General features: G+C 36.9%; 1 protein-coding gene across 1 annotated transcript in view; it reads left to right on the top strand.

The window, feature by feature from the left end:
- The window catches only part of LOC135689435 (protein scribble homolog), a 50,575-nt gene that overhangs the window by 15,372 nt on the left and 11,799 nt on the right, over window positions 1-23,404 (top strand). Inside the window, exons 17-32 of the mRNA XM_065206658.2 lie at window positions 207-329; window positions 1,831-2,133; window positions 4,849-4,987; window positions 5,453-5,640; window positions 6,676-6,765; window positions 8,341-8,421; window positions 8,600-8,731; window positions 8,972-9,043; window positions 10,084-10,176; window positions 11,591-11,671; window positions 12,281-12,487; window positions 18,186-18,266; window positions 19,017-19,127; window positions 21,813-21,872; window positions 22,373-22,489; window positions 23,047-23,163. Of these exons, the coding sequence (XP_065062730.2) occupies window positions 207-329; window positions 1,831-2,133; window positions 4,849-4,987; window positions 5,453-5,640; window positions 6,676-6,765; window positions 8,341-8,421; window positions 8,600-8,731; window positions 8,972-9,043; window positions 10,084-10,176; window positions 11,591-11,671; window positions 12,281-12,487; window positions 18,186-18,266; window positions 19,017-19,127; window positions 21,813-21,872; window positions 22,373-22,489; window positions 23,047-23,163 (1,995 nt within the window). The remainder of the gene's footprint in view (window positions 1-206; window positions 330-1,830; window positions 2,134-4,848; window positions 4,988-5,452; window positions 5,641-6,675; window positions 6,766-8,340; window positions 8,422-8,599; window positions 8,732-8,971; window positions 9,044-10,083; window positions 10,177-11,590; window positions 11,672-12,280; window positions 12,488-18,185; window positions 18,267-19,016; window positions 19,128-21,812; window positions 21,873-22,372; window positions 22,490-23,046; window positions 23,164-23,404) is intronic.

Genomic DNA, 23,404 nt, shown 5'->3' with positions numbered 1-23,404 from the left:
CGAAATAGATTTGGACTGTAAAAAGTAAGTTTGCAATCATTGCAAATCGAAAAAAAACATTAGGAAGAATGCTATTAAATTAAAATCATATCTTCATTTATATAAGGAATATGAACTTTGATTATTTGTTGTAAGTTGCTAAAACTTTCTTTTAGAAGTACAATATCAATTGTTTTCTTTCTAATTTTCACATTTGTAAATTCAAGGACAGCGAAAAAGAAGATCAACACCCACCCAGAGATAAATCACATCACTCAACTGATTCAAAACACCATGAAGTCGGCGTTCGATTTTCCCAGGAACCCAGTGCTAATGTGAATCACTTTCAGGTTGGTCTTAGTCACTGGCTGTCATAGCTACTTCAACTCGAATTTCTTTCATTGCACAGTCTTAACCTTAAGCATTTGGTAGACCAGTTTATCCATTGTTCCTAATCACCTTTTCATTTGATTGCATGGATTTGGCTATATTTTTATCTGTTTCCTTTTGAGCTTCTTTATTTTATCCAATCTTGGTTGAAAGATTTGGTTAACTGTTTAAGTTATCTGTACTTTTTTTCTTGACAGCTCAAATTTAAATTCGTTTACCTGATATCAGAATTAATTCTAAGCTAGCTGTTAAGACGTCTAATTCCTTTTAAATCTTGCAATCTCGTCCATTCTACCTTGCTATTTTGCAAAATGCAATTTGATCATGAAGATTTCTATTACGAGTCTTTGTGAGACAATATTTGTGAATTAGAAAGTATTTACCAAGGCTTGATTTGACTGACAGAAAGCTTCAAGTTGCTATTTCCTTCAAATGAATCCAACATACTTTCTAGGGATGTACCGGATATCCGGTAGGCCGGATAATCCGGCGCCGGATCGCTGATTTTTTGAAAATCCGGTTCCGGCCGGATTCTGAAAATCTTGATCCGGTACACCCCTAATATTTTCACATGGACATCGTGAATTAGGACTGTGTTTTGCATCTTTTTGCAAGCGATATAATGAAAGTTTTCTGATTATGATCATGTAGATTCAAAAGGCTTTCAAAATACATTCTTCATTGTCGTCATTGACTCTTTGTATTTGTCTTTACTGAAATGCAAATCAAAGCACCATAGTATAAATTCACTGGATGATCTACAATTCGTATTTATTTTATCACTGCCAGTTGCATTACTGATTTAGTAAACTGAAATGCTAGTTTATTGTCACTGACAGTTGCATTAATGATTTAATAAACTGAAATGCTAGTTTATTGTTTTAATAATAGCGATCATTGTATTTTGAGCCCTTCTATTACTTGTTGATCGATAGATGCACTAATTTTTTGCTGACTTCACAAATCAGTAGATTTGACAGTGTTAAATTGTTAAAACTGACTATTTTTGCTATGCAAACTTTCACTCTCTAACAAGCAGAGCTGGAATGCCATTTTTGTCATGGATCAGGCTGGGTCGTTTTTATTATTCATCAATGTATTATTCGTTAAAATCTTAGATAATCGTTCTAAGAACTTTAAGAACTTCAGGCCTCAAGAATGATTTCTTACTTTTCACATAAATTCACTAAATTTTTCGTAGAATGACTAGATGCCCCACTGAAAATTTTCAAATAGCGTTTTATTGCCCACGTACTTTTTCGGCCTTGTTTAGCTTTACTTCGTTGATGCTGGCTGGTATTATCGTGTTTGAGAACGATGCTAATTTCAAGTTTTTGGTTTTAATAATTGGAACATGAATGTAATTAATTTTCAAGCAGTAACATAGCTGAGGAATTTCTTTTCATAGAAAGTTTTCTTCGGCCGCATTCGAACACTTTAAGATGAGTAAACTTTTTTCAGAACCATGAAAACAAACACGAGGATCAAAGCGAAGAATCTGGCAAGGAGGCTGTTTGTGAGGAAGACGAGGATGAGGACAACGGTACACGTGGCTTTGTGAGTTTCGATCTGGCTTCGGTCGAGGAGAAGTCGGATAATACTGGATTTCTTCTCAAGAGAAAAGATACACCTCACTTCACTAAGGGAAAACGAATTGTGCAGAGTGACGAGCAAAAAGCGCGGGAAATCCTCGCAAACCTTGGAGCAAAAGAAGAAAGCGAGGATGAGAATTCGGATGGTCAGTCCAGCTCGGAACAAGAGGAGGTAAGAGCTGTTTCGTTTGATTTAGCAATCATCCCGAAGCAAGTCTAGAATGTGAGTAGTTAGATGCATGCATGACCTTCAATGCAAAATAACCACTAGTTCGTCAGAAGAATTTATTTCATTATGTCTGTTAGCAAAGGTCTTCTTGGGATACGGGCTAAAATATTTATTTAAAATCTGGGACAAAGAATAGAACTTAACCATTTGACAAGCCACTCCAAAAAATTACCTATTGAAGTTAAGAGAACCCAATTGATAGCGAGATTTCTTGCAGAAGAGACCTGTAGGAACACAAAATTTTCCAAAATCTTTTGACAGTCAATGCCTCTGGTGCAGGAAAGTAACTTCGATACAAGTTATGCCTGTATATTTTCTTGTTTTAAATCTCTCTTCACATGTTTCATCAAAAAAATCCTACTCCTTTCTAATTAAGAAAAGTCTGCCTATTTCAAAAGGAGGAAATTATTTCAATTAACTTATTTATATGTAATACGAATCCACATTTTTGTTTGATTGGTTTATAGCAAGCAGTTCTGTAAAAAGGTAGTGAAACACCTAAAAACAACAGTTATTGCATAGGACAATTAATCTTTGTAAAGCATAGAAACATTGATGTTACATATATACTCGTTAAGCTAGCTGTTATGTATGTTACTATGATTAAGGCATTTCTAATAGTGACTCGACTATTTGAAAATCCGTTCATAAGAATTAAAAGATCGCTTCATAACGCAAAGGACCTTGGTAAGCCAAGATGTTGTTTGTGTGCAAATTGAGATCCATTAAGTCTATTTGGTTAGATGAACTGACATCGTCAAGGTGCAAGACAACATTCTATGTAATCTTTCACATATCAAAGAGAATGCCATTGAGTGCTTTATTTATCATGTCGAAAAGATTTTACAGAGAAAAACAGCGAAGATGATCCGTGCATTGTGTTCTTATTTAAGCTGCGAATCATAAGATACAGTCAAGCTTATTTCTAGTTTGTCGATACTGTTGTTCTCGGAATCTTACCTTGATACCTAGCGAAATTGCAAGTAAATGCCAGTATTTCTTCAACGTTGTTTCTGCAGATTCTCAGTGACTCAAATTTATCTCCTCCAAACTGTTTTGTACGAGATGTATAGTATAAAAAATTATAATATTTCACATTTTTACTGGTTGATGTTCGGATCAGGCACTCTAGCAGTAAAGGTTACGGTTTCTATCGATCTCAATTATTGACTTTGTTCAACTCTTGCTTTTGGTAACCGAATACTACTGTACAATAATATTAATTAAATATTCCGTTTTGTGGTGAAAAAAGACACGGGTTGCAAGACTTACTGTTTAATGAAGGTATTGGAAACGTGAAGCTGTGATGATTTTTACAGGGGTTTTCTGGATTCTCAATTTTCGTAAGTGTGTTTCCTGTTGTTAAAAACAAGGGAATTATCATACAAGATTCTGCCCTTGAAATTGTCGAAAATTCCGTTCATTTAGGGACCGAATTGATCTCGTCTCCTCAAAAACAGTACGTCAGATGAAGTTCCAGGTCAAATTGATAATTTAACGTTTCTTGAAATGACATCATTTAACCGCATAAGATTCCCCGTATATGTATAGGATTTGTCACCATGGTATCTTTTGTGTTGTAAAGCCATGTTTTTTGTGATTCGATTTCTCTGTCGGGCTCTCGCAACCCTACGATGCGGACATTGAAATAACTGATTGTTGTCAAAGACAGTTAGCTGCAGGCTTGAAGGTAAGTGAATTGTCCTATGCTTGGGTGGAGATCAATCACGGTTTTGATGCGGTTGTCTCTTTATGTTCAAGTGTTCCAATTAGCGTGGTAACATTGAGTAATGTCTGATCGCCTTGAATCTCAAAGCCCGTTCCAAGAAATACCTGTTTCTGTCAGCTATCGTGTTTTTGTTTCGAGTTTGGTAGTGAGCTTTTGATGCTGAAAAGTAAGTGGCATTCAGTATCAGCATCCGCAAAGTGAGCAGTTGATGTAACAGGATTACCGCCAAAGCTAATAGGTTTACATGATGTTTACGAAGTTGTTCGACGGTCAAATTAGTTGCGAATTGGGCAAAGGCAGTGAAATAGTATCGATGGAGCTGTTTGTAAAGAGGAATGAATTTGATCGTTCCTTTGCAACGCGATACATAGAGACAGGCGAAAAACATTTCTAATTTTGTCAGTGGCATGGTTGAAATCGCCCCGGTGTTTTGTAGCCAAAATGTAAAACTCTGTTTTGATCGATGGTTGTAATAAAAATAGGTTCTTATGAACAAAGGGGTCATAATGACCTAATATTTGTGTCTAGTTTATGTTGATGACACTGGTTTATTTTCACTCATGTAGACATGGCTAAACTGTAATTTGATATTTCCATGAATAGACCAAGCCCCGCTGCATCTGGAAGAGATTTCATGTGTTTGCAAGCCGTGTGAATATTATTCCAGTTGGTGTATTCCCCGCCCATATAATTTTTAAGAGGAGTGGTCTTTCATCAGAATGGTTAAGTTGTCGATCGTGAATAGAGAATAGAGTACCGAAATGATGGCGTCACGAAAATCTATTTTAGATTTTTCAGTTTTGCCCATATATCCCAAAAAGTGTTTTGAAATACCTCTAAATGTGCAAAATCAGTTAAATTTGTTACAAATTGGCTTAGAAATGGCCACACAAGCATATGAATGAGCGTAGATTTTAATTTCTCCTCAGAGCGCCGGCCCTTCAACGGTGAAATTCGCTGTGCCAGATAAAGAAGAAGAGGCAAGTGTTGGTCGTAGACGGATTGTGCAAACGAGGTTTAATGCTGAGGTTATTCAAATTGATGCGGATCCTGAAGAAGAAGAAATGGGTGGGTTGATTCAGTCCTCTTGACAGGCTTGACAGACAGACTTTCAAACCATGTTGCTTTTGGTTGTGACGCTTCATATACAAATCTCCATTCAGGATCTTCTGTAGTTTTTGTTTACGTTGCATTCTTGTCTGACATTTTGTATGTCTGATATTTAATCTTGCTATTTGCAAAGCATTTGTTTGCTAAAATTATACAACTTGCTATTTTCATTACATTTTTATCATCTGCACACCTTTGCGAATGTTTTTTGTAGTTTACATATGTCTATGTTATGGTAAAACGTTGTTCTAGTGATTCTGTTTTGACGATAAATTTATCAATACAAACTTGTCCCCTTTTCTCTTTAAAATCTCAATGATTCTTTGTGTGGTCCTTAGATTAAAAATACAGTTTTTGCGTTTTCTTGAGAGACTGGAATGCTCTATGTTTGCAATCCTGTCATGTTTTTGTCCGTTTTTGTAGACTCTCAGTGTAAATTAGCAAGACGAGACACTCCTAGGCCTGCAGATATGAAGAACAGAATGAATCTAAGAACCGCTGCAGTGAACGCTTTTATTGAGGAAGAAGAGGAAGAAAATGAAGAGAATAGTCACGATGACGTCAAAGATCTCAGTGGCGAGCAAAAAACTATCACCAAAGTCTACGAAGAGGTACTGTATTGCTCATAATAAATTATTCCTTTTGATTTCCGTAACAAGCGAATTAAGCAAGTACGAGTACGCATATTCAATGCAACGGAAGGAATTGATTGATAATTCTTGAAAGTGTAGAAATAATTTGAAGAACACGCAAAGTATATATAATAATTGTAAGTTTTTTAATTAGTTTTTGATGCAAGTGACAGTGCCCCCACCTTCCGAAAGTGAGAATTAACTTTTTCCCTTTTTTGATAAGATCTCCTTCCCTGAAATTAGAAATTTACTTCTGATTTCCTCCCACATGTATCCTCCTCCAACTAGGCTTCAAGAGGCTTGCCTTGCTCAGCTACAGCGAGCTTGAGTTAAGTTTACTTAGTTAACCTAAATTTAACAATAAAATTACACCCACAAATCAGTCTCAGGTTACAGAGGCAGAAACAAAGCAGTTGAAAATTGTTAATTGTTTAGCAATATTGATTAACAGAAAAATAGATACTCATCATCAAAGATCAACAGCCACCCTTTTTAACCCTTTACTTGACCTGAGAGCAATTATTTAGTGCCATAATACAGCACTAAATAATTGTAAGTGTTATCGCCTCTGCTGATGCATTTGTAAGCAATATTTTTAAGCTGGCAGAGCAGGCAATGGACATTGTAAACTTATTGACCCCTTTCATAATTTGCCTTTGAATTTTCTTGCAATTCCTTATTTTTTTCTTCGAATTTCTATTTCCGTCTTATTCCCCTTGCAAATTCCCTAAATTTCCTTCTGGTAAGGAAATTTCCTTCCAAGTGGAAGCACTGGTAAGGGTTCCCTTAAAGCAGGTGATATCAAGAATGAAACTTCGGTATGCTTCCTGAGGTCTTTAGTAATCTAAGACTTTTATCGCGGTCTTAGGCCGTCAAGCACCTTCTTTTCGGGGATTTAACGTAAGACAGCACATATGGTCATTCACGACTTCCTTGTATTAGTTCCAACAGTGCCGTTTGTTCAAAACGCATGATTACACAGATGTATAGATGCCTTAATTTGTTCAATTTTAGATAAGCACAGTTATTATTCGCGACGAGCAAAGCCTTGGAATCAATATAGCTGGGGGTAAAGGAACAGCACCGTATAAAGACGACGAAGAGGTAGTGTATTTATATGGTCGTAGTACTCGTTGATATTTTTCGTATATTGTGGTAGTATATGGTAGTTTTAATTTGCGGTTGATTTGTTACGGTAGTATGTTGGTGAAGGTTTGCAGGGAACATAACGGTGGGGACTTAAAAGGCTATGTTAATCCTCACACTTACCAGTTTACTATTAAAACGGAAGGAAGGTTCCATAGAGCATGTACTTGTGTCTGGAAGTAGATACAATGAATTTTTCCGAATATTTACATGTGCATAGCTTTATACTTTGGTGACTAAATATAATGGCTTCAACATCGAGAGTAGTTTGCAGTTGTCTTGTGATCGCATCTTGCATCAAGCGTGAAACTCGGAGTTGCAACTTAGAACTGTCCTGTTCTTTACATCAAAGCTGTTACAGAGTTGCCTATACGGCATCGAGCACTATGTCATGAACCGGTAAAAATTGATTTTTGTGCTTCATAAATGCATTGTATGTGCATAAATACTACAATTGTTTACGGAAAAAGTACGCAAACCTGACTGAATTTTTTTATGGATATAATCCACAATTACAAGTACATATTACGAAATACTTTACCTACAGAAAATTATTCCACAACACTACCAGGACGATACCCCGGAGAGCAAAGTACTATGTCAACCAGGGGCGGACACTTGGTCAAATATGGGGGGGGAGCAAACCTATTGTTTTAATAAGATGATGTCATGTTTCCCATTGTTTTAGAACCAAAGACCATTGTTCTCTAAAGTATTGGGGGGTGATTGCTCCCCTCTCATGAGGGCAGTGCAACAAAAAGTGCTCTGTATCCTCAATGCCATCATTTCTGGGGCTTATTGGGTTTATTTTATCCCTATTGTGTTTGAATTTGTGAAAGTTCAGTTTGCTGAGACCAACCCTAAGTTGTGTAATATAAGATAATCCTAATAGGTCGTAGATGCCAAAAATGGATTTCGCAGGAGGACGTATTATGGACAGCAGGATAAGCAATGTGGATAAAGAGGAGACTGGAATTGTTCAGTCCTTGCGCTCATTTGCACAATTACGTCCCGCCTGCGAAGCGAGTATTGTGACTGATACTATACTGAAAATGGCTTGTTTTAATCCCCAAAATATGGATTCAGGCCTCGAAATTCGTGATTCACGAATGAAATCTTATTTTCATGCACAGAATTGAAAAGTTTGCAAATTGTTAAAGACACAACATGAAAGCAGAAGAAAGGAGGATCATAACACTTAATATTTACGAACCTGTTTCAGTCAAGCCCATTTGCCAACCCCCGTTCCCTCTCTGTGATCAACGTGAACAATTAGTACAGAAGGGGAAGATCCGAATGGATAATGGACGACAGCAGTTTGAAGATACAATTATTTTGAAAAACATATTTAAAAATTGTACAGTCAATGCCTTGTAATTTGCATCACTGTACTTTGGGAGAAGAAGTTTCTGAGTTACAGTTGAAAGATTACAGTTGAAAGGGTCATTTATTGCTAGTAATAACTACAGTTTTGATAATAAGTAAATTGGAAATAGCATATTATAGAGTGCTAATTTCTAATTTCATTTTCAGGGTATATTTATATCGAAGATATCAGAGGGTGGGCCGGCTGACCAGGAAGGAATCCTTCAAATTGGTGACAAAATTGTCAAGGTTTGGTTTTTTCGTGGAGTATTTAAATTCCAATTAGATTTACAATTTTGGTGAATCTTTTGAGGTACTAAACTTTTTATGAATAAGAGAGTCATGAATAGACTGTCTTGAAATTGGAGTGTAGTTAAAAATCATTGATTTGTTATGGAACAACCAAGGTTGTTTTTCCCATTTGCAGGTGAACGAGGTCGATGTTTCAGAAATGAGTCATTACGAGGCGGTGATGACACTAAAAAATGCAGGCAAAGAGGTGACTCTTATAGTTTTAAGGGAAATCACAGATGAAGATGCAATTCAAACTGCGCTTCAGGTGAATAAAGACTACTTAAATTTTTGAGGCAGGTAAAACTCCAGTGTCCTTTTGTGTCACACGAAGGCTTAAAAGATAAAGCCATTGCCCTACTGATGTACAAATGAAGACGTTTGTTTGGGTAAAATTAAACCTTGAATGCTTGCCCTTGAATGGTGTCATAGTTTTTTACAAGGCCGACAAATACTCTTGTTTATGGTGGCAAATCTAAGGCTTCTAAAAGTAGTTTATTTTTTTTAGGCACAAAGGGAAGAGAAAAACGTGCGCTTTGCACCTGAACCGGAAATGGAAGAGATTGAAGTAGCTACAGAAGTGAGTTCTTGATCAAATTAAATCAGTTTTGATGTGTTTATTTTAAGAGTAATCGTATTTTAACGGATTTATTTGAGAGCTGATCGGCTAATCCCACGTGGCGGTTGCACGAGATGATCCGGCCCTTTTAACAGCTGTTGTGTCAGGTTAGATATGACAAGCGAGCATCGATATGGCAAAGCGAACATCGATATGGCAAAGCGAACATCGATATGGCAAAGCGAACATCGACATGGCAAAGCAAACATCGATATGGCAAAGCGAACATCTATTTGGCAAAGCGAGCATCGTTGCTCTCTTTGTGGACCTCCCACCCTTTAAACCTTATACTTTGTACCCTACAATGAACATTATACATCAAGATTATTGCCAATGTTCTATCCATTTTTCTAATCATCGCAGCCTTTCCTCTGAGCATTCTAGCAGTTCTGGTGAACCTCGTTCCCTCACAGCCAACCTTACAGCCATCCTTGTGAACATCACAGTCTTTCTTTTCACCCTCCGAGCCCTCCTTATGAAACCTAAATCACTCCATATAAACAAGCAAACATCCCTCCCAGATGCAGATCTCACTTTTCAAGACAAGGTTTATTTTTGAAAGATTCAGAGATATATAAGTGACAATTATGTTGTTGATTTTTCGAGAAAAGTTGGTTTAATGAACAGGCTGTTTCACAACGTGTTTGGAATGAACAGGTGTATAAAAACCTACGGAAAATGCCCTGCAGGTTAATGTTCAATAGAGCTGCTCAGTATGGCTACAAATATACTAGAGATTTTGTTGGGCTTACATGCGATTAATTGTAATGTTCCAACAACGTTCAGCCCTCTAATTACATGGGCTTTCGTACCACAGGGAACTTTCTCATGGCACTTATAAAGATTCGATAGTTCCCGTGATCACCTAGTCAAACTAGATCCATTGATCGCAACTTGTATGTTTAATTCATTTGTCTCGCTTTCAAATTTTAAAGGTTTTTTGCAAAGCATTGGCTTTCTGAAGTAATAATTGCTAATCGTTGAATTGGGTTTCGTTTCAGACACTGACTGTGGACCTGAAACGAGACGGGCGTGGCCTCGGTTTCAGCATAGCTGGAGGATTTGGTTCAACTCCATTTAAAGGGAGTGACCCAGTACGTGTTTTATTAAATTTCTTCGAGATATATAACTTTTAATTATTTTCAAAGCACCTTTTTAAGGGTTTTAGTAGATAGTTAAGCGTTAGCCATGAAAATTTGAAGTTTGGGATGGTTTGACAAAAAGTTCATGAAATTTCAAAATCATTTGAAGTTCAAAAAGTTTTGGATGCTTTTCTAAGTGATAAATAAAGCACATAGAAAATTGAGCAGATTTCAACCAAATTGACAATGTCTGTAATTATAAGATAAAGATCTCACATGTCGAAGCTAGACAGAAGCTTAATTGTTTAAATTGATTAAGGGTAAGTCTGGAATTTGTAAACGGATTTGACTGTGGATGGTGAAGAGAGAACACCTTTTTATGAAAATAATATTCAATTTAAAGGCTGCTTTTTATGGAAATCATATTCAATTTAAAGGCTGCTTTTTATGGAAATCATATTCAATTTAAAGGCTGCTTTCTCCTCGTGCTCCTTTTCGAGCGTATTTCATCGCAAAGATGGCTGGATCTTCTTAAGCACCAGTGCAGGATAGTCACGCTTGCGGTCCTTTAAATTATTCAGGATTTGGTCACCGCTTACGTCTTTCATCTATGTTTAACTGTTCTTCATCTATCCATCTGCAAAACACCTTTTCTTGTTAACTATGATTGCAACTAGCATCGATATGAAAACAATATAGATTGATGAAGCATGCATGCAAAGCATCACCTCTCTGCCCTTTTGTTTGAAATCGTAATCATGACTAAGTAAGACTTTTAGCACACAGGTATATCGATTACTTAAAGGTGTTGATACGTACGTATTTATGATGCTATAGCTGAATCTTGTTAAACTGCATTGATGCTAAACGAGATATATTGCCTTAAAGATAGACAATTTTGCTGCTTGCCGAATTTGATCTTGTGAATCCCACATAAGCCGTCCTGTAGACGTATTGTTAAGGCATCAAGGCATCAAGTTGATTGTCTTATCTTGGATCTTGTCATGATTTTCAATATTAAGTTTGTTTTTTTAGGGTGATTGAAAGAGTGATATATCACTGTTCTCTAGTGTTTTAATAAACAATATTGATACATTATATGTCATATTTACGATTATGAAATTTCTTGACATGATGAACCTTTGCAAGCGAATGATAATCCAAGCTATGAACCAAGTGAAGATTTAGAAAACGTTTTTTCACAAAACAAGCTTTTCTGGATTTTTATTTGCTGAATGTTTCACATTATGATAAGGCATCAATCACCAACGATTTCTGTTGTCTTTTACGTCACACTTTAAATAGATAATGCACTTCTGATGCGCATTTCCCGTTGCATTCCCTTATCATTTTTTTGTCGCAGTACCTCTTCGTTTCTTAATTGTTGCTTGCCCTTCACCGCTGTTTTCTTTTCATGCAATTTCAGGGTATTTTCATAAGCAAAATTGCAGAAAATGGGCCAGCTGCAGCCGATGGGCGCTTGCGTGTTGGCGATAAAGTCCTAATGGTTTGTTTTTTCTTGTTGTTTTTGCTTCGTTAAGTTTTGTTCTGGATTTATTGAAATAGTTGACTCTAATTTTGTTTCGAAACTCCTAGAAAAGTTTCTGCTTTTTTTTGTTCGTGAACTGCAGATACACAATTCATTTAACAATAACATTTAATAACATCCGTTTAATAACATTTAACAATTAGCTGTTGCCATGCTTAAGATATTGTTCGTTTCACGGCCTTTCTTAATCACGAGCTGTCTGTAGGGTATCATATCAAACTTTCATGGCCAGGAGTAAAAGAAATCCTGCATTTAGCATTAAATTTCGGGATCATTCGCAAGTCTGTTACGCAATTGCTGTGAAACATATTGTTTGTAAGGCTTTTGATATTCAAACTCACCATTCCCGGTCATTTGATTTGTTTCTGCAGCCCGATTAATCATTATCACACATTCGAAAAATACATTCCCAAAGCTTTCCACCTTAACTTTTCCAAAACCCGCTATTTGCATACTTTCTTAAGCAACATTGCCATAATTTTTCTTTAGATTTAAGAAACACTTTCCTTGAAGAGACATACCTTCGTTAGCAAACAACAGAGTAACTGGAATGTGTTTTCATTGTAGATAAATGAACAAGACGTACAGGAATGCAGACACGAAGATGCAGTGGCCATTCTGACGAGCTCAGGGGATACCGTCACCATGATGATCTACAGAGAAAGGATCATAAACAAACGAATGACACCATTGTCAAAGCTGAACGGCACGGCCCCCAACCACACTGGGAAGTACTTTATGCAAGAAACGGTCTCCAAGGCCGAAGCCACAAAGGTAAGGCTTGTGATTTTATCGTTTCACTTAAATACGTAATAACTTCTAAGGTATTTTATCGTACTAGATTAGATAATCTAAGGCACTTGTTTGTCTTCAAAAAAAGGTTTGCTCTTTGAAGCACACCACTATTTATCGAAAGAGATATTTTACTTTTTCGGTATAGGAATATGGAGACTTTTTAGAATCAGTAACTGTTAGAAGATCGTTCAGTTGAGTGGAAAGCAACATTTCTCACCGAGCGTACTACTATCAGAATACCGCACGTCAAGATTTCTGTCAAAGTCCTTGCTACCTAAAATGTTGTACCTGCAATGAAAGGTTCTTGTACAAATATGAATTGCAGTATCTAAAATTATTTGCATCTGCAACAAATCTTTCCCCATCTTTCTTTTTTTCAAAGCACTTCTTTTGAACTTCCATGGAGCAGAAAACCTGTGAAAGAACTATCTCCGTATCTCTCTCTTTTCTTTGAGCGACTATTGACGATTTTTGACAGGGCCTAATTTGATAGACCTTATTTCCTGTCGGATAACATGCACGTGTTGTCCAGCATCTACCCTCTCCCCCACCCCCATTCGAAGTTAGTGTGTTTTTCAGTAGTTCAAAATCTCAACACCGTCTGTCCTTGACTGTAGATCCAGTGTTTTAGATCATTGTTGCTGTAGACATAATAACAGTCTGCATAATTTCATGGCTAGAACCGTCTGGTGATAAGACTCATGCAGCTGTAATTGTAGATATAATATTATGCAAAACAATACTTGACGAACATTGATTATTAATAACACCATAAATTGTCTAGAGATGACATATCTTATCTCAGATCAAGTGATGTACTCTTGACGCATGTGTAGGGAAAACAAAGTTTTTGAAACGTATTGCAGTTTAAGAGCGAGCTTATCATCCACTGAAATTATGTCTCCTACGATCAAATCTGTTGAAAAATTTGAAGGTCAATGCAAGAACCAAGATTTGAGACGCTCTCTCTTACCATCTTTAATTACTCTTTGGAAGCTATGAGCCATCGAAGCACCCTTTCAACAAATTCATGTGCTGTTTTTCACCTTCAAGTAGCTTGACACAGAGTACGCAAAGATTTTATGAATTTGAAATGTCTTTGATGGAGGATCTGTTTTACTTTTCCATTTTCTTTGTCTTTCTCACATTTGTATCCAAACGATACATGGAGGTTTCCCTTGCATGGTCGTTTTTTGAATATCCTCATTAAAGGGTTACAGTACAGATCACACAGTGGTTCTCAGTTTTTCAATGCTGCTTTTGAATGCTGCCTCCGAGATGCCATCCCGTATGCCTGTCCAAACTGACGTGAAAAGGCTCTTAAATGAATGCAAAAAACCTTAAGTAAACCCCATGCGTATTATCTTGTTGCCGAGACATTATAAGATAAATTGATGGAATGTATTTGTTAATGTCTGTCATTGTTTGTTTGAAGAAGCAACTTAGAACCATCCTGTTCTATAAACCTAATTGCTATCTAGTTACAAATTTCATTATAAAAATTACAAATGAATGTAGCCATAGATAAATCTAATTATTGTCCGTAGTAAATTCAAAAGAAACAAACAAAGAAAGGCAAAACGAGAACTAAAACGAAATGTTTACAAATTTTTCCAAAACTCATTACTCAGAAATGTTTTTTCTTTATGTTCCATTTTAAATTTGCTTATTTGTTTTAAAAATAGAGGTCTTTAAAAACCCGTCGCTCTTTAAAATCAAACATGTCGTGGCAAAAAGTTGTGATGACTTTTATCAAGGAAACTGGCCAGATTATTGCAATTTTATCTCAAATCTCAGTGGCAGACAAGGGAATGTGTTTCTTTTCTTGCTACTTCGGAAGTTTCAGGTCTCACTTTGTTTGTTAGTTTTAAAGATCTACAAACATGACGAGACAATATTGTTCTGCAATTTTTTGTTGCTATTTTGCAATCAAAATTCTTGATCTTAAATTTTCGTCTCCAGTTGATACAAAGTTTATCTACCATTGTGAAATCTTCTTCTTATCATTCGTTAACAGAGATGAAATTCTTCAGTCTTAACTGCTGTTTCCATGTTTCCAGCGTTAGTCTAAGTTTCTTTTGATACACAAACAGTCCTCTTTCGCAACGTGTTGGCAGCAAACACCCGGTGTTCGTTTCATTATTCGTTCGTCCAGACTTTTGAAACAAGAGATCTCGCAAGGCAAGGGTTTTTCACTGTTTACCCTGGCTGTGTTTTTGGCAGCTGATGCGAGGTAGAGGCATTCGACGTAAAAGCCACAAAGATAGACACCCGGGCTTTTTTAGCCGTCTAGATCAGAACCATAATATACACGTGCTCCTCCTCAGCCCGACATACACGTGCACACGTACAGCTCCTCTTCTCCTTCACACTTCATGTCCAGTCTGCGGCGCAGGCTATACCATCAAGCTAAGGTTTGATAGGATTCGAACCTTCTCGCACCCAATTTTTGGAGACATGGTTGTTTTTACCGTCAAATGATACATCCAGCAACTTATAATTCCAACATTTAGTTTGAAGAAAAATTTGTTCGAGTTGAGGAAATCGTGAATCAATACAAAGTCTAGTCACTGGACTTGGCTTTATTTACTTTGAACCTACAAAGAAATATACGCAAGTAATCAAGATTTAACCTCATTTCCATGCATGAAATCAATAAGCTAGTTGGATGCTTTTAGTCACCTTCATACATGATCAAGGGGGAGAGTCAAGCTGCATTTCATATTGTGCAATTCATGGGAAAACTTCCATGTACATCCCAGTACCGTGTAAGTAGTCTCGTAACCAGCAACCTGTCCTCGGAATAATAGCGATAAAGCATAAAAGAGAATCAATATTTCTTTCTCTGGAAAAATTATCTATGTTTTGATTGGCGACTTAAATAATTCCATATCAATCAATTGAACAGGAAAGTTCTTTTTCTAAGAATCTCGCTATCTCAATTTATCAGTACCTGTTAGTAGCATGAATAACAATTTTAGTTTCCAAAAAGTGATAAGTTTATTCTAATGTTTCGATTATAATGTTTTTTTGTTTTCGGCTATCAAATTATGTCAAGCCATAATGGAAAGAAAAAAAACAAAGAATTAGCCAGATTGAAAAATCGCGAGAGCCAAGAAGAATGAGATCCAATGAATTTGATTTATTCTTTTTTCTAAGATAATAATGTTAGTCGCTTTATGTTTTGATGAGCCGTCCTGGTATTAGATATCTCTAATTTATAACTACGGAAGGTCAGTTTTGAACGTGATTTGCAGCTTGTGGTTTATGGAGTAATACTGAATGCAAAACGATTTGTTTCAAAAGTTTGTTTTTATTCCAAATTTTCAACATTTTACTCCCCCTGCATTGTCATCAAAGATTTAGAAGCAAACAGGTTTTGCCCGCGGATCAGTGGAATTGCTCCCAAATTACTGATATGGATGGATAAAGTGGTTACAAGTCGGGCATATAGAGTATGTTGTTTTGCGAAGAGCACCTGCTTTTGAGGCTCTTATCATGTGATGTATGGTATAGTGAGAAAAATTCATACAACGACGGACAATGAAGACACGAGCTTCTTGGTTCTGACGAGGTTTAGCTCGCTAGTGCTTTAACGTGATCTCTAAAAGGCATTTTTCAATCAGCCGAGTGGGTGCAATCCATGCATCTGAAGGGAAATATGAAGAGGCGGCTAAGCCAGCTCTTCAAACTCAAACGGAATACACACTGTGTAAGTCAAGGCACGATTTAAGTTTTATTCTGCCCAACTCTGTTTATTCCTGAACAGTTGACGATGTTTATTTTCATATCAACAGTCTTCTGTATCTTCATTTTCGATATGAAATTGTAATTTGCGTGCTGGAAACGCGAAATAATGATGCTACCAGTATCATGGTATCCCTCAATCAAACCTTCAGTGTTCTGCTCAAAGTTAATGTATTTTTTTCATTCATATTTTTTTATTCATATTTTGTTTATAAAGATTTTTTGTTAGGCGGTGGTGAATGTTTTTCATGAGAGAAAATATACCTTGTTTCTCATTTTTCGTTCATTGATAGCCTAAATTCTGCAGGTTGCTTATCGCGTTACATCGTCAATGGCTCGGAATAAATTGATCTTAGAGAATAAAGATTGTCGTCTGTGTTAGAATGTTTAATTACCAACCTATCCAGACAAGGGAATACGACTTCTTTGATGTAATTGCACAAATTTAAGTGTTTATTTCGGTGATTGGCCGTCAATCGCTGTCTATTCGTTGTATTCTTGTATGACACTTCATATATCAACACTGAGCACTCTTCTTGCTTTCCATTTATTCGCATTAAACAAGTATTCCATTCGTTCCATTTCTTTTTACATTTTTTTTGTGTCACTAAACTATTATTCTTAGTAACAGAACGTAGCAAATGTTAGCTTGACCCAGTTAAGGGAGTTAAAAGCAGTTTTAACTTTCTTCATTGTGCTAAAATTTTGCTGTAAAGTAACCTAGCTGGCCCAAATGCACCATTTTCAACTTTATATTTAAATTTATGAACACAAATTCCTAACTCCTGCACGTTTATATGCCCACACGAAATTCCGTACTTCGGTTTAGGAAATCCGATTCATTTCAAGCGTTTTAAGAAAATGTGTTGTATTGATCGCATGAGCTAGCACATGAACTTAATCGCATCTTGCAATATCCAGTGGTGGGAAATATTCCTCTCAAATCACGTAACTCAGAACATTTGCTGAATAATTGATAAACTTGAAGCTGGTTCTGTCTTTTTTCTTGAATACTTTTGCTAAGAACTTGTCGGTATAATTTTATTGTGAATTAGTGGCTCTAGCGTGAAACATTTCCTTTATTTGGGAAAGTAGTTAGTATGAAGGGTGTAGATTGCTGTGGCAAGGGATCCGCTACTAACAAAATTTCAAATCTGAAATTTAATTCCTTCTTCACCTACTGATAAAAGCGAGAATAATCATTTATAGATTGATTAAATGGTCATAGCTATGAACAACCTGCTCTTGTCGCTTATTTGATGTTTTTCCCACTTTGTCTCTCTTTCATTTTTTCCGTGAGTTCTTACATCACGCCTTGCAACAGCTACTTGCAAAATCGAGGATACGCTTGCCCTTTCTGTAGTTTGTCATTCAAGTCCTCAACTCATTCAAGGATATAGGAGTATGGGGTAATAATGATAATGATGATAATGAAGATAATTTCAATTCTTGATGATGGTACCCCTTCAGTCTGAGCTGATTTTCAAGGAGCTGTCAAGGGGATCGCCTCAGGACGGTTTTACTCGTACGTTTTCTGAAATGAAGTACCCACATTTCAAGCCATTAGCCCCTACTTGTCAACCCTCATGTATATTCCATTGTCTCCGCTCGATTGGTGTTGTACATAGCCGTGTTTATTTTCCAGCAAGATGGCCTTCCCAATTTCGTAACCACCTGCTCACATGTAATTGCAAGCTAGACGCACTGTTTCCATGTGTATCCGTACACCTTAAACAAGGATCAATGCGATCTGGATCAAAACGTTCAAACTTCTGATTGCATTTGCATATTTTGTGAGGCCCATTAACAGTAGCTGAAAACGAATTTCTATGCTGTGAGTCGGAGGTCCATTTTCTTATATCACACGACAATAAACTAACCTATGCACCTGTCTTCCGTTTACTAGTTGCATATGTATTTTTTGTTGCAGGCGGAAACGATACCAAACCACAATCGAGATGAAAATGGGCCGATTTCCGACGCTGCAGCTGATAAAAAGATATTAACTGAAGTATCTATTTCGAACCTTTTTCTTTTTTTCCGAAATGTTTTTATTAAAACGGTTTGTCATTCATTTCGGCTACCGTGCAGCAAAAATATGATATTAATGATGAGATTAAACAGCAGAGAACAAGACAAATAGACATATCAGCGTCAGAAGACAAATAGCTCTGGTAAAAAACACATGAATGGAGAAAAAGAACACAGGAATATATACGTGCTATTCCCTACCATCGGCCTCCAAGAGCTCAACAGAATATATGTGAGGACGTTATCCCCCAACCCCCCCCCCCCCCCCCCCCCTCCATGGCACCACTGCTTGGAGCCGATTTCCATTAAGTTCCCTTTGTCTAAAGCATTTATTATCCGGCCTCATAAATTGTTGACCACCTGGACTTTGCTGACATTAACTGGTTTTGCAGGGAGATTATCTTTTCACGTACACTTTAATGTTAAAAAAGTATTAGTTACGTTGTTCTGATCAACATTGAAGGAATATCTAATATCATAAAGATGTATCGGTTTGCCTGTATTTGTTGAAAAATAGCAAATCTACTTTTTTGAGTTTTAATTAAAAGTGATAACATTATTAAGAAGCTCTAACCGATAAGACAGCTATGAAGCCCACTGCCAGGCCCTGCGATAGATTATGTCTACAGGTGCGTGTAGCTAGATTCAACGTATTATCAGTTCATTGATGTTGATGTGTAAATTTCTCTGTGTTTGTTGAATATCATTTTCTCAACTAATTTCATTTTAGGAAATAATTTTAAAGAAAGGCATTGGACCTCTTGGCCTCAGTATCGTTGGCGGTTCTGATCACGCCAGTCACCCGTTTGGCGTCGATGAGCCGGGGGTATTCGTATCAAAGGTAAGCACTTAAGGTTGCGTAATCTAGGGGCTGAAGAGCTGGGATTTGCTGTGTAGAACAGCACAGCATGTGTAGTGATATGCAACATGACTTGCCGTTATCTCCAGCAGTAGCTGTATCGTGAATTGAAAAATGTAACATTTACTGCTTTTCACTACGGCTTCTACATACTTTTAAGGCCCCACCTCCACTTCAATCTTTTTGTTTGCTCACACGTGCGCTGTGAGTCTCCTGATCTGATTGGCTCAATGCAGCTTGTTCTCGCGAAGTCACTTGGAAGTAGGATCACAGCCTACAATCGAGGCAAATGAAATGTGTTCCCTGTGAACAGTGATCACAAATTACGCATGCGCACGGTTGGTTGCGGCGTGGGCTCGAACAAAAAGATTGAAGTGATGGTCGGCCGTAAGCCAGTGCATGTATGCAACCAATTGTTCACGGACAGGAAAGCACCAATTATCTTCAATGTATTCGCGAATTGAAGCAAACAGTCTTGAATCTTGGGATACTCGGTGTGAAAGTATAATCGAGCCTAGTGTAAAAACTGCGGGGCAATTCACTCTTGCAAATTGTGTAAGAGATTTCCACCAAAACAAAAAGATTCCCACCGAACGTGTACAAGATTTTCATGGGGGTTCGTATAGGGGGGGGGGGGGTAATTACCCCCACATTTATCAAAACATTATCCACACAAATCTTTCGAAAATTGGTTTAAATGCATTAGGTATGGGTAGGTCATATTTCTTCAAGTTTTGCTTAAAGAAAATAATTCTGGTGTAAAGCACTGAAACGTGGCAAAAGGTTGTGGTCTCATAGGTAGCTCCCATTACCCTCCCACCCTTCAGTAGCTCTGTTTGCAGTCTTTAGCTATCATAGGTTAAGTTTTTTATGGTTTAATATTGAAGTATCCCAAGACGTCTCAAGTTCAATCCGGAGGAACAAGTATTACAAAACATTACTTACAAAGGCACCGCATTGAGCTCTTTATACTGACGCGTGTGTTTTGGCAATTGCTTATTGTGGCATCAAAATCTTGTTTAAAATCATATCATATCTCAGACTTAAGTCTTGAACAGGTCTCCAGTACTGATCATTCACATTAAATGTGGCTGATTGTATTTTCGTTTCCAATTTTCTTTATTAGATTTTTTGCCGTTTTATTTGCCTTTGTTTTCCTATCTTCCTGATCTTTAAGGGCATATAGGATAAAGATAAAAAACTCAAATTATTCAAAGCCCGTGTATTTAGTATAATAAATTCCGTTTATAGAATTTACCGAAAGAGGCTAACGATCGAGATTTCAAATATTTATATTTTTCGGCGTTACCCTTAATTGATAATCTTTTCTTTCTGATCAATGATAGTGTTTCTTAGTTCTAAAAGTGTTCTTTATTTGAATTTATACTAATACTTTGTCTTAAATTATTCTTACACTTCTTGTACGTTTATCTGTTTATGTCTTTGTCCCTTATTCATTATTACAGAAGTATGCCCATCACATTTGTAGTTACATGCCGAATTTGTATCTACTTGAAAAGTTTTGACTCGGTGTTGTGTGCGTGTGGTGTGGAGTATCAAGATTTGCTGCCTGTTAAGATCTTATTCCTTTATTATATACTTTAAGTGCAAAACTGTAGATTTTCATCATAACAAGAAGCTTTCATAAGGCTTGACATTTGTTGTTCTCCACCTACAGGCCTGCGTAAGTTTGGGTATGATTTCTTTGTTTATATTGCATAAAATGCAATCAGTTCCTTCCTCCAAGCGAAATTGAACCAGCACTTGATTATAAACCTCAGATTTTTCAAATTTTGTTCTAAGTTTTGGAGGAACAAGATTAGTCGTTGATTTTAATTCATGGACAAATTTTTTTGTAAAGAATGGTTTAAGAAGCGGTAAAATGGTAAAAGAATGATTTATGACTGAATCAAGAAGTTATCAGGACTAGTTATCAGAGAAAAACCTGTTTATTGGGAAATCTTGTGTGGGATCCCACGTTTTTTTTAATAAGGTTTTTTCATTGAATGTAATTCATTAAGTTGCGTAACCTGTAACACATGCATCTTTTGTATCCACAATTTGCAAAATAAGTTTAATGACACCATGTGAATGGTAAGAAATTTACGACGTCGATGGTATCAATCATTTGAAGTCCATCCTTGTTTTGATCACCTAATTCGATCATGAACATTTACGGTTGCCTTATTTACCCTGTTAAGCTCAGTCCTCAACACAGCACTGTGTTCTGTCAGCTGCGCCAATTTTCTTGGACATCACTTCCTATGTTTATTTGCTAGCAGTTCAAGCCGGTGGTCATTGCTGCGTTGTTCATATATGAAAGAATAATGAACAGAGCTGCAGCTGATAAAGCCAAAGTTTTCGTATTTATTAGAAACACTTCTGCACTTCAACTGGAGCCTCGTTTTCACGCAAGTCGCCACCGAGACATCTTTTTCATGTTTGTCTATTGCAGCTGACTGTTTTAAACTCAATTTCAGCGAGTTTGCTCGGTAACTTGCATGCTTTGGCGTGTTATTTTAACGAGACAATATCATGAAGCTAACCAGTCAAGACTACCTACATAGGCCTTTCACCACCTCCTAGCTGCCCAGTTTAAAAAAATATTCGAACGCTATGATGTTTTAGGCCCTGAAATTCCTTAACCCGAATGTGACTATTTTTCAGATCGTGCCTGGCGGGGCAGCTTCAAAGACCAATCTGAAGGTTGGAGACAGAATTTTAGCCGTAAGTTTTCTTTAATAGTACCATTGAATGTTTGCTTTTGATATCTTCACCAGTTGAAAGTGTTTCAGGCTTTGTCCGGCCCTTATTTCATGTTGCTAGAATACAAGTCTGTTTTTTCGTTTGCCCAAGCTTGTGAGATTAAGCTTCTGCAATTTGAACGTAGATATTCCATTAATATAATTAAAAAAAACCAGATGCTGCTGCTGATTATTCAGGAAAAACCTTTTAGCCCAGTTTAATAACCATGCTATGCAAACTCTTGCTATTAAACCTTTCTAGTCAAAGAAGTAAAGATAAAATAATTGTTAATGCTGTTTTTTATCAAGTAAGAATGGGATTAACTGTCGTTAATGGAGGTTTGGCATATTTAATCAGTGCAAGGTTACATAACAACAATGTTCATCGTATGTGTGCATTTGAAATTAATCATCTATTCACTCCCACTGAATATCTGAAAAAATTGTCGCTTGGTAGATGATTAGCTGATGTTTTGCCAATAGGTAAATGACATCAATATGCGGGATGCCACTCACCACACGGCTGTTTCTGCGTTAATTGCAAATGTCCCGCAGATCAAACTTCTTGTGCGGCATGATCGACCTCCTCAAGGATTACAGGTGCGTCCTTTTTACTTGAAGAGCTTTTGTTTTAGGTTTTGAAAAGGTTCCCAATGAAGGCGGTGTTCATCCTCTTTCTTTACAATATCCTTACAACACTGAAAACCTTCTTTCTGCAATCAAAGATTGGTTTACACTCCAATTGATTTGTTTTCCCAGCTTTTCTCACATTCTTTCTTACAAACAGGAGACCTTGGCAATATCTCTCATTAGTTGCAATATCTCACTTTTGTATACAAGAATTTGGTTTATAGGATTTAGATAATTGATAACAACGTTCTTAAAAATTATTCCTAGATTTACATGATTACGTATTGTTAATGTCTTAGGTTCGGCAGAATGGGCTCGACATGTGAGGCAGTGCTGGACAACTAAGGTCTTCTAATGGAATTGATTGATCAACTTGTAGTAGATTCAGCACGACATTAGTAGAGCGACGTGTTTAAGTTACTTGAATGCTTGCCACCTCTGGTCGAGAAAACGGTTTTGAGCAGTAATTACAAGTGTTTGAATATTCGATTTTGATTCGCCTGATTGTAATACCATCAATTTTTTAGGAGATTCAGATTATCAAAAAGCCAGGCGAGAAGCTTGGCATCAGTATAAGAGGTGGAGCCAAAAGTCACCCAGGAAATCCATTTGATAAATCAGACGAAGGGATATTTATTTCGAAGGTAAGACAATTTTCCACTTCTCCTACAAAGAAGGTTCTCCCTTTCGTTTATTTTCAAGTGATCTGCCTGATGATTGTATACAAAGCTGGCTTGACTAATATGTCATACTTTAACGACAGCCTTCCCGTACTCTGGGTGGCCGGTGATTCGCGAAGCTATTCAACCAACTCCCTGGCATGTATGACATCGAATTATCTTATCCATTTCGGTATGTTAGCTTGGAGGGAATGCAGATCTTTTG

This window comes from Rhopilema esculentum, chromosome 5, assembly GCF_057945365.1.
Source record: "Rhopilema esculentum isolate cy_ngs chromosome 5, ASM5794536v1, whole genome shotgun sequence".
NCBI classification, from domain to species: domain Eukaryota; kingdom Metazoa; phylum Cnidaria; class Scyphozoa; order Rhizostomeae; family Rhizostomatidae; genus Rhopilema; species Rhopilema esculentum.
Note: the sequence above shows the minus strand (reverse complement) of the source record. Positions and strands in the feature narration are given on the sequence as shown.